General features: G+C 39.0%; 1 protein-coding gene across 1 annotated transcript; it reads left to right on the top strand.

Annotated features, from left to right (window-relative positions):
* The first annotated feature begins 5,417 nt into the window (after positions 1–5,417).
* LOC114224045 (olfactory receptor 5BS1-like) lies at positions 5,418–6,329 on the top strand. The gene has a single exon (XM_028123079.1). It carries the CDS (start codon positions 5,418–5,420, stop codon positions 6,327–6,329), a length of 912 nt encoding a protein of 303 aa, XP_027978880.1.
* Positions 6,330–11,976: the final 5,647 nt, after the last annotated feature.

Genomic DNA, 11,976 nt, shown 5'->3' with positions numbered 1-11,976 from the left:
TTAGCCAATTAGGGAAATTCAAATCAAAACCACACTGAGATACTACCTTACACCAGTTAGAGTGGCAAAAATGGACAGGGAGAGAAATAACAAATGTTGGAGAGGTTGTGGAGAAAGGGGAACCCTCTTACACTGTTGGTGGGAATGCAAGTTGGTACAGCCACTTTGGAAAACAGTGTGGAGGTTCCTCAAAAATTTTAAAATAGAGCTACCCTATGACCCAGCAATTGCACTCCTGGGTATTTACCCCAAAGACACAGATGTAGTGAAAAGAAGGGCCATGTGCACCCCAATGTTCATAGCAGCAATGTCCGCAATAGCCAGACTGTGGAAAGAGCTGAGATGCCCTTCAACAGATGAATGGATAAAGAAGATGTGGTCCATATATACAATGGAATATTACTCAGCCATCAGAAAGGATGAATACCCAAATTCTACATCAACATAGATGGGACTGGAGGAGATTATGCTAAGTGAAATAAGTCAGGCAGAGAAAGTCAATTATCATATGGTTTCACTTATTTGTGGAACATAAGGAATGGCACGGAGGACGTCAGGAGAAGGAAGGGAAAAATGAAGGGCAGGGAGAATTGGAGGGAGAGGTGAACCATGAGAGACTATGGACTCTGAGAAACAAACAGGGTTTAGAGGGGAGGGGGAAGGGGGGATCGGTTAGCCGGGTGATGGGTATTAAGGAGGACACGTACTGCATGGATCCCTGGGTGTTATACAAAAACAGTGGATTTGGATCACCACATCAAAAACTAATGATGTATTGTATGGTGACTAACAACATAATAAAATTAAGAAAAAATAAATATGAGACATGTTCTTAGTACAAATGAGTAACAGAAACTGATAATAGGGTGGCTCAGTTGGTTGAGCATCCGACTCTTGATTTTGGTTCAGGTCATGATACAGGGTCCTGGGATTGAGCCCCACGTCAGGCTCTGAGCTCAGTGTGGAGTCTGCTTATTCTTGTCCTTCTACTCTTCCCCCTGTTCCTGTGTACTCTCTCTCTCTGTATCTTAAATAAATAAATAAAACCTTTAAAAAGAAAGAAACTGATGTTAAAAACAGATAATTGGCACAGTTGAAGGAGAAGGACCCAGAGGGCTAAGATGAAATGGTAGTTAAAATACATATACAGGTGTTAGTCTTGGATTCAAGGCAGATACCTCTACTAAAGAAAGGACAGAGAATACATTTGTAAGTGGGAAATCAAGAAAATTAGAGTTTCTACCTCATAGCTCTATTTGCTCTTGCAAGGCCATGTGAGGAGAATGTGATGGAAAAAACATAACACATCTGAAGACTATAGAGTTTGGAGTAAATCCAAAAGAGAAAAGGGAATGTTAGACTTTATATGAGTATGTAAGGGTGTGTGTGTGTGTGTGCCCACACGTGCACATGCTAGCAGGCACACTCATACCTCTCTATGCACATACTCATATAGCTGAGGTTGAGAAACCCTAAACTGAGCTTTATTTGTCAGATTCTGCATCATGCCTTGTGCTCTTCCTGGAAATGTTTCTGTAACCCTACTTCCAAATTACAGCCAGCCCTTCAAAGTCATCATGAGATCTCAAATGACTCTGACACTGCCCCATGGGCAGTGAGCAGGTTCCCTGGGATCTTTCCTCATGCTCCTTCTTGGGGTTATCTTGGCAAAGAGATAGCCAAAGAGAATAGGGCTGGAGAAATATAAGACTCCTACAAACTGGTCAGGAGCTTTTCTCAGGACTCAGGTAGGTTACTACAGGAAGACTGACAAAAACTAGTGGCTTTCAGCAAGGCCCAGAAAGTCCCAGTGCAGAGAATGCCAGCCCTTTAGGTGTTAGCTAGAACTGACCCCACAGTGTCTGATCTTAGAAAATGTCAGGTTATAAAATTGACTTTGTCCAAGGCCTAGCTAGAGTACCCTCTCATCCCACTTGCCCAACTGTGTGAGGGAGTAGGCAGTCTGGCTCAGAACCCCCAACAGGAGCCAGATTTAGAATAATCTAGCTCAGCAATAGGGATGAAAAAGGTCCAATTTTCATGGGTTTGCACAACCGGGAGGAATCCTATTCTGACCCAGATCCCTCATGGTATTGAAAAAGAAGTAAAAGTCAAGCATAAGAGAAATATCTTTCCTAAAGTAAATAAATAGACCAATTTATTCCTCCCGGGTGTAGAATCTTGTGAGATGTTGATCTATGTGTACTTCTGTCCGTATGGGATCTCTCTGTCTCCTCTCTTCATGTCCCTGGTCCCTGACACTAAGGCAGGCCTTCTTTTGGCATGGAGGAGCTGTTGGGAGGGCATTCAGATGGAAAACTGGAGAGCATTCTCTCAAATGTATACAATGGCAGGAGGAAAGGAAACAGAAGGAGTCCTTCTCATCCCCTCTTACTTGACTTTCACTAAGAGTTCCAAGATATTATGGCTTTAGGGATAGCAAGACATCATTAAATTATATTCCTTGTCTCCAAACAAGAATAACTGGCAGAGAGGACAGACTGGGAGTTCAGTCTCTTAGAAAGTTTCGGAAGCGGATTTTCCCCAACAATGCCTTTGCTATGATTGTCAGAACTAGGAATGAGAAGTTTTCTTGATCTGAAAAGGCAATGCCACTAACCATAAGTATTCCCAAAGAAGGGCAGGGCTCACCCATTTCTTTCTATCCCTTCTTTTAGTAGTCAGTTCCTTTCCATGAAAGCTCCGCAGAACAGTTTCTTCAGAAATTTGTCTTCAACCACCAAAAAGCCTTTTTATTTTTATTTTTTTATTATTATGTTATGTTAATCACCATACATTACATCATTAGTTTTTGATGTAGTGTTCCATGATTCATTGTTTGCGTATAACACCCAGTGCTCCATGCAGACCAAAAAGCCTTTTTAAATAAGTTCATGTCAACCACATGAGACAGATGTAATTGTGCCATTTTATTTTATTTTATTTTATTTTATTTTATTTTATTTTATTTTATTTTTGTTCTTGTCAAAAATTTATTTATTTTAGAAAGATAGTGAGTGAGCAAGTGGGGGGAGGGGCAGAGGGAGTCTGATGCAGGGCTTGATCCCCATCCCACCAGTCATGAGATCATGACCTGATCTGAAACCAAGAGTCCGGTGCTCAACCGACTGAGCCATCCAGGCACCTCAGCATTGTTTAACTTATTAAAGACAACTTGAAAAAGTAAAATTAGAGTTATTACATTTCACTTCTCTATCTCAGCCTTTTAATTATTAATTCCAAAAGAGGTATTTGAAAGATTAAGAGAAACATTGAGATAAAACATATACTTGATTTTCATACTCCTGAACAAATAATTCAGTTAAATTTGGTTCCTGAAATACAAATGGAATATTGTGGCATTGTTCTCCAAATACACTGAAGAATGGTCATAAGACTTTAATTTTACCATAAGTTTTGATGAATTTTAAAGAATTTTCTTGTTATATAGAATGCATTTGTATTATTACTATTCACAATAACTTGTTTGTGTAAATTAGGATTTTCAACCACAACTTCGTTAAAAACAACAAAAAATAGACTCAGTACTGAATCAGATTAGCATGTATCCGGTCTATATATGTTCCACCTTTGAACTAAAAAACAGGAAAGCATAGCCACAATATTCAGTAAAATAATTCCGAATGTTTTTATACTGGAAATTATTTGCTGTGTTGTGTTTAAATATTAAGGCAATTATATTAGGTGTTAACTTTGTTATATTTTTACTTTATCACATATAGTTGGGTATGTGGGGGTTTTTTTGGTGAGCTTTTATTTAATATGTTTGTGTGTATGTGGGTATCCATGTATATGTCTTTAAAAGCAAATTGTTTCTTTTTTTTTCTTTTTATTATGTTAATCACCATACATTACATCATTAGTTTTTGATGTAGTGTTCCATGATTCATTGTTTGAGTATAACACCCAGTGCTCCATTCAGTATGTGCCCTCTTTAATACCCATCACCAGGATAACCCATCCCCCTACCCCCTCCCCTCTAGAAAATTTAAAGATGAGAAAAATTGTCCTTCAGAAGGGTTAAGTGACTTGTTCAAGTTCATATAGCTCTCAGGTCCAGCTTTTTAATTTTAAGCACAGTGCTATATTTAAGACACAACCATATAGTCCTCTAAGCATACTTTGAACAACAAAAAAATACATCATCCCTCTGCTGGCTGTGTTGTGGTGGCAAGAGCATAGGACTGACAGCAGAGTGTTCTGTTTCATTCTTGGCTGTTCTGCTGATAAGCTGTGATGCAGAACAAGTCACCTCGTGTCTGTGGGCCTTCATCTCCCCACTCTGAGATGCTGTGAAAACCTGACCTCCTGGGCTTGAGGACAGAGCAAGCTTTCCTGAGGCATATCCACCCATTCCCACAAACATTTCTCCAGCTTTGCCAGTATGGGCTTGGAGAGACAGGGTACCCTTGAAGGATCTTGAAATGTTTGGAAAGCCCCATACATCCCCTAGTAGCATTTTCCAAGTCCCTTTTCCACATCTTTATCCAAAACTCAGACTGTCTACAATAAGATGGTGAGTTCTGTAGTTTTTGGCTTTATGATCCAAACCGAAATATAAAAAGACTTGCAACTAATGTCTGTTTTCTGGAACAGTTTCATTTGAAGGATCCTGTTTATTTGTTTTCATAAGTATACTTGTAAGTGTCAAAGGATGTAATTTGATTTAGGTTCCAAAGATGTTTGCTATATTCACTGACAGAATTAATGAGATCAGTTGGGAAGGACCAAGGGGCAGAAACCTTGAAAGTTACTGTTACTTGTTGCCTAGGGCTGATATAACAGAGTACCAAACACTGGCTTAAAACAATAGAAATTTATTGTCTCAGTTCTAGAGACTGTTAGTCTGAAACCAAGGTGTCAGTAGGGCCGCTTCCTCCTGAAACTTGGAAGTTTCAAGTTTCCAAACTATGGAAGAACCTTTCCTTGCTTGTTTATGGTGGTGGCTGTCAATCATTGGCATTCCTTGGCTTGCAGCTGCATCACTCCAATCTCTGCCTGTTTTGTCACATGGCTGTCTTCCTTCTGTGTGTCTGTTTTCACATGGTACTGTCTTCTTTCTTATAAGGATACCAGTCCTATTGGATTAAGAGCCCATTCCATATGAGCTAAACTTAATTTACCACATCTGCAATTATCCTAATTCCAAGTAAGATCACATTGTGAGGTACTGGGGATTAGGACTTCCAACATATTTTTTGGAGAGGAAGGGATACAGTTCAACCCATAGCAGTCACAACTGAAAATACTCAACTTGTTTACTTTTCTATTTTTAAGCTGAAAGGAGTATTTCCTGAAAAGTTTTAGGGTGTGGGAATGATATTCTGATTGCTAGAAACTACTCAGATTCTGTAATACAGTTGATTTCTTTCTAGGGATGGAATTTATAAACAACCATGAACAACTTCACTTTCTTCACTGAGTTCATCCTCCTTGGGCTGTCTGCTGACTGCCACATCCAGACTCTGCTCTTTGTGCTGTTCCTGGGAATTTACCTCCTGACCCTGATGGGGAATCTGGTAATGATCCTGGTGATCATAGGGGATTCTCACCTTCACATCCCCATGTATTTTTTCCTTGGACATCTGTCCTTCCTAGATATCTGCTTCTCTTCAGTTACTATGCCCCAAATGCTACAGAACTTCTTATCTCAGAAGAAAAGCATCTCAGTGTGGGGCTGCATCACCCAGAGTTTCTTTTTTCTTCTCTCTGGGTGTGCTGAAGCCAGTCTTCTCTCTGCCATGGCCTATGACCGCTATGCTGCTGTCTGCCACCCCCTGCTCTACACCATGGTCATGAACAGGCCTCTCTGCATGGTAATGGTTAGTGCAGCATGGGTGATGGGGTTTCTCTACTCACTAGTAAATAATCTTTTCATCCACAAGTTACATTTCTGTGGGTCCAACATTATCTCCCACTTCTGCTGTGAGCTTCCCTCACTCTTCCCTCTGTCATGTACTGATCCCACTGCCAACAAATTCCTTCTGTCAGGGTCCAGTGGATTTCTGGGACTGCTGACACTTCCCCTGATCCTCTTCTCTTACTCCAGAATCATTTCTGCCATTCTGAACATCCGCTCCTCTGAGGGCCAAGCCAAAGCCTTCTCTACCTGCTCCTCCCACCTCACCGTGGTGCTCTTGTTCTATGGGACAGCTCTATTCAGGTACATCAGCCCTGCCTCAGGCTCAGTGTTGGAGCGAGTGATCTCCATTCAGTACAGTGTGATTACATCCTTGCTGAACCCCCTCATCTACAGCCTCAAGAACCAGGAGGTGAAGGCAGCTCTGCAAAGGATGCTGAGGCAGTAAATGTGCTCCTCAGATGAGGGATTCTCTGTGTGGTGTTCAGTCAGAGAATGGGAGGGGAGATCTTCAGAAGTACCTTGAGAGGATAAGACATTTGAGGTCAGTGGTTCTCAAACTGTCATCCACAAACCAGCAGAATCAGCATTATTTGTGAGCTTACAAGAAAGGCAGATTCTCAGGCCCAACCATTAATCTACTGAATCAACATTAGAGCTCAACAATCTATGTTTTAATTAGTTAGCCATGTGAGTGTGAGAAGTATGAGAAAAAAATGTTCTAGGACAACTAATGTTTGAGAAAACAGCCTTTGGTGAAAGATACAATACTGACATCTCAAATTGAAGAATCTCTTATTAAATGAGAGAGTTGGTCTGTCCAGTAGTCAAGATGAGAACATTTGATTGTGTGATCTTATGATCACACCTTCTGCAAGACTATAAAAGAGAAAAATAAAAACCTACATTATTTTAAGACATTGGAAAGAGGGAAAATGCTGGACTGTCTACTGAAGGCAGACCAGCCCATTCCTTCCACCACCATTTGGGAGCTAAAAGATTCTCCAGAAGCTAGCACAGCATAAAGCCAAGAACAGATGTTCCAAAACAGTGACTCACAAGCTTCCTTCACCTCACCTGAGAGCACTTGAGGCCATCAAATAGCCAGTGTGCCTGGGTAGTGGTCACTTGTTTGTCCTCAAAAGTAAAGACAACCTGAGGCTATGGCAGAAGGAACAGACCAGATGAGATAGCACTTTCTGTGCAAGCGCTTTCACTGGGAACCTTTGCTTCCTGACGTGGTTGCCTGGGCCATGCTGTCAGGAGCTCTGAAGGCTGAGTTCTTGCTTCTATATATTTTGTCACAAGACTACCTTTATTTTTATCTTTCACTTAAGAAATAGAGCATTCCCAGAGCCTTAGAAGCTCCATGCGTAGCCCCATCACCTCTTTTTCTCTCCCCAGAGGTAACCACCGTCCTGAATTGCACCATACTCATTCATTTGTTTTATTTAAAGTTTACCTCTTATTTGTGATCCCTAAATAAGATTGTTGAGTTTTGCCTGTTCTTGAAATTTGTATGAGTAGAATCATACTGTAAATTTTTTTCTACGACTTGCTTTTTTCACTTAACATTATTTATTCTTGTGTTTTTATGTACATCTTTGTAAGCAGTTCCTGGCTGCATTTTGATTATTTATTCCAGTCTGAAAATTATTTTAAGAGAAGAGTTTAATCAACAATTATTACAGTAATTACTGGTGTGTTCAGATCCGTTTCTATGTTTCCCACTTCTTCTGTAACTTCCTTTTATTTCTCACTCCTTTTTCCTCTGCTTGTCTATTTTTTTTAAAGATTTTATTTTTATCTATCTATCTATCTATCTATTTATTTATTTATTTATCCGAGAGAGAGAGAGAGAGAGAGCATAAGCAGGGGAAGTGGCAGGCAGAGGGAGAGGGAGAAGCAGGTTCCCTGCTGAGCAAGGAGCCCAATGCAGGACTATCCCAGGACCCTGGGATCATGACCTGAGCTGAAGGCAGATGCTTAACGACTGAGCCACCCAGGCATCCCTTCTTGTCTATTTTTTGATGGCGGTCTTAAAGTTAGTACCTATCTAACTAAAGTATCTATCTAATTACCTATCTATCTAAAGTTAGCATCTTTATCCTCTTCCAAAACAATATAAAGATCATAAAATACTTTAAGCAACAACATCCCAAATTTATATGCCATTTAAATCCAGTATTTTAGTTCTTCCCTTTACCCCACAAATTAGACATTATCACTAGACAATATTACTATATTATTTAATCAATCAGTTTTTATTTAGATTTACCCATATATTTATCATATCTTGGCTCACATCTTTTTTAAAAATAATATGGTTGTTATTTATATAGTATTTACAGTATGCTGAAGAACTTTATTTATGGAAAGTATATTTATGAAGGTACAATTATAGACAAAACAGAAGATTATATATAACATCATAATGATATTTCATAACTTGTAAGACAAATACAGATTTTAAATGTTTCATATTTTCCCTATATATTCTATAGATCACTATACCTTACTAAATTAAAAAAAATCCTTTGTATTACAGTATAAAATTAGAGGTTATTTTTATCAATATTGCCTCTGCATGCCAACAAAACATTTTATAATAGAATTACCAATTACAAATATTGACTTTTATGATGAAATTTATCATTACTTTTGAGATTGTCTTATTAAACCATAACACTTGGGATCTTTTATTAAACCATAATACTTGGAATCTGTATGTATCTTTTTTTTTTAAAGATTTATTTATTTGACAGAGAGAGACACAGTGAGAGAGGGAACACAAGCAGGGGGAGTGGGAGAGGGAGAAGCAGGCTTCCCACTGAGCAAGTAGCCTGTTGCGGGGCTCGATCCCAAGACCCTGGGACCACGACCTGAGCTGAAGGCAGACGCTTAATGCCTGAGCCACCCAGGCCCCCCTGTATGTATCTTTTATAGAAGGGACTGAAAACATTTTATAAATATTGAATATAATTTTGGGAATCAGTGACAAATGACACATTAATAATTAATTCCTATGGCAGTAGCCACGAGCCCACTTGCTCTTGAAACCTTAATGAAATGCAGGCAAGCTTGCCATGTCTTTCTGCATCTCAGATCTTCTGTTAGTGACCATTTTCTCATGTCCATAGCTGATCCTTAAAAATTCTCTGTGTCAGGGGCGCCTGGGTGGCTCAGTCGGTTAAGCGGCTGCCTTCGGCTCAGGTCATGATCCTGGGGTCTTGGGATCGAGCCCCACGTCCTGCTCCCTGCTCAGCGGAGAGCCTGCTTCTCCCTCTCCCTATGCCTGCCACTCTGTCTACTTGTGCTCTCTCTCTCTGTAAAATAAATAAATAAAATCTTTAAAAAAAATTCTCTGTGTCAGTATGTAAGTGATGAATTGTTTTTGTTTGCCTGAAAATTACTTTATTTCTTGAAAGGTAATTTTTCTGGCCATAAAATTCTAAGTTGTAGCCTAGGTTAAGTTCTATTCTCATAGAAAGGATATATATTTCCTTCTGTCTGTTATCTTTGAGTCAGCCCCACTTTAAATGAAATTCTCTGCTTGAGGTGTTTCACACCACACACACAGACAGCATGAATTCAAACTTCACACTTGCCTGAGCACCAGCTGTAGTTATGAATTTGCAGGAAATACCCTTTCCCTCTTTACCCAACTCCAATGTCAAAAGATGCCAATGCCAATTCTCTCATGGCCCCCATCCTCATGGTAGATTATTTCTTATCTATGCTTACACTGAGATTGTAGCACCTTATTTCTAACAATTACATAATTCTTGCTATGTACCAGGCATTATAAGAACTTTATATATATTAACTAATTTAATGTTCTGAACAACACTAGAGAGATAGATACTATTATTTTCCTAATTTTACAGACTTAGAAAACGATGCACAGAGAGGAAAGTGACTTTCCCAAAGTCAGTGGGAGAGCTGGGATTTAAACCCAGGTAGTTTGTGTACAGAGTCCATGCTCACACTACTAGGCTATGCTGCTTCTGGGATTTTTTCCAATGAATGTGTGTCAAATTCACTATTAGAGTTCTCTTATTGGAATTATTTCTATTAGAATTCTCCTATTAGACTCCCTAGCCTAGCTGGTCTCTAGGTTTTATCTCTTGCCCTCTGTATCAAGCTGGTTAGAGTACTTGCTTAACTCCTAGGATTTCTTCTTTCACTTCATTTGTGAGCTCTGAAGATCCAAAAATGTCATCTTGGTAAGCCATTAATTTTTTCTAGTTCAGTATGTTAATTATTCAAGCAAAGAATACTGTGAGACAATCAGCTATACTGGTCAGAAGTAGAAGTCACCTCCTCAGTCAAGAGATCTTGATACCTTCATGCCCACCAGGCCAACACAGTTTCTGACCCAGGCCTCGCCTAACTTCCAAACTTGTCATCAACATCTTGAGTATTTTATGCTTTATTAAGATATATCAGAACCTTGTTTCAAAAAAAATTTCAATAAACTATAAAAGTCAATAACTCCATTATATTGAGTTATGATGCTCCTACTAATTGTTTCAAAAATATAAATATATCCTTTGGAGTAAGCTCCTGGTTTATTTTGGAAGTAACAAACTGTCTGATTCCTTCAGAGAAAAAGGGTCTTGGTAAAGAGCATAACCAGCCACATGTCTCATTTAGAATAACTTATTTCCCTAGAACTTCATCTTTAAGAAGGTAACACCTGAGATATATTTAGAAAGTAGAACTAAGAAACTTGGTGACCTATTAAATATGATGAATGAAGGAAAAGCAAAAATCTGATTTCATTTTATTTGGGTTAATGTGAACTATTTCATAATTATGGAACAATTAGAATTTTTGTCAGGTTTTTCTATTATAAATAATATTGTAACCAATGTCTTTGTGCTTAAACACTGGTCTTCATTTTCAGGTATTTCATTAGGAAAGATTCCCAAAAGTAGATTCACCAGGTCAAATTGTATTAATGTGCCATCCTTACTGCTTCTGGCCATCCCAGGGCTTGAAAGATGGAGTCATAACCAAAAGTATCTGGGGGAAGGAGGCTCACTTTCATCAGCTACTATTGGATGTTTGTTCCCTCCCTCATAACCTGCCTTTATTTATGGGAAACCCCAGGGGTATTTCTTGGTTCTTTAAGCATGTCTTCTCAATTTCCGTAAACTGCCAAGAGCACTTGCATAGGAAATACTGAAATGGCCCTAAACAATACTACTTATGCCAGTAACTGGGTAGATTGGATATTTTGCAATATTCAGGATTCTGATCTAAAAAAATGAAATCTTTATTCACTGAGATTTTCTACTTGGGAAACAGGTGATTTTTCTTCATACTGATTATGTTTCTTCTTCAGAATTAGTCTGTTTATTTTTACAGATAATGTAAATGAAATCTCTTTTCCTATTATATCTTTTAAGTGATTATTACTGGCAAAGAGAATATATAATAATGAAAATTATGATGCACGTACCACATATTTGTGATATTTGTTATATATTGACAAGTAAATGTATGCTGGAAAAACACACTGTGTTTTCTTTTACTCTCATACAACACTTCCATAGCCAAATGTGTGGGTTTTTTTCCCACACTGACCAATTCTCTGCCACCAGTTGGGTGTATAATTCAATTCAATTTTGACACTGGGGTTAGCACAGACTTTGGAGGTTAAAGGCTTAGTCCCACAAGACTGCCCTGCCCCCCTTCCACAACTTCAGACACCAATCACAAGTCCAGTTGTTACCTGTGCTTTTGACAAAGCAGTTATAAATCAGAGGTTCCCACAATCCCCTCTTGGGTTTGATAATTTGCAAGAGCAGCTCAGAGAGCTCAAGAAAAACAATTTACTGACTAGGTTACCAGTTTATTGTAAAGGAACACAACTCAGGAAGAGGCAGATGGAAGAGATGCATAGGGCAAAATATGTGAGAAGAGTTACTGAGCTTCCATGTTCATTCTGGGGCCACACTCTTGGCATCTCCATAAGCTTGGTAACCTGGAAGCTCTCCAAACCCCATACATTAGGGATTTTTATGAAAGCTTCATCACATAGACATGATCCATTCATTTGTTTTCCAGCCCCTCTCCCCTCTCCAGAG

This window comes from Eumetopias jubatus, unplaced genomic scaffold (assembly GCF_037043125.1).
Source record: "Eumetopias jubatus isolate StellerSeaLion01/CBP00866 unplaced genomic scaffold, mEumJub1_p1.0 scaffold_8, whole genome shotgun sequence".
Classification (NCBI taxonomy): domain Eukaryota; kingdom Metazoa; phylum Chordata; class Mammalia; order Carnivora; family Otariidae; genus Eumetopias; species Eumetopias jubatus.
Note: the sequence above shows the minus strand (reverse complement) of the source record. Positions and strands in the feature narration are given on the sequence as shown.

What these genes read in the sequence shown, in the direction of transcription:
- LOC114224045 (XM_028123079.1), top strand. Translation starts at nt 5,418, where the DNA reads ATGAACAACTTCACTTTCTTCACTGAGTTCATCCTCCTTGGGCTGTCT.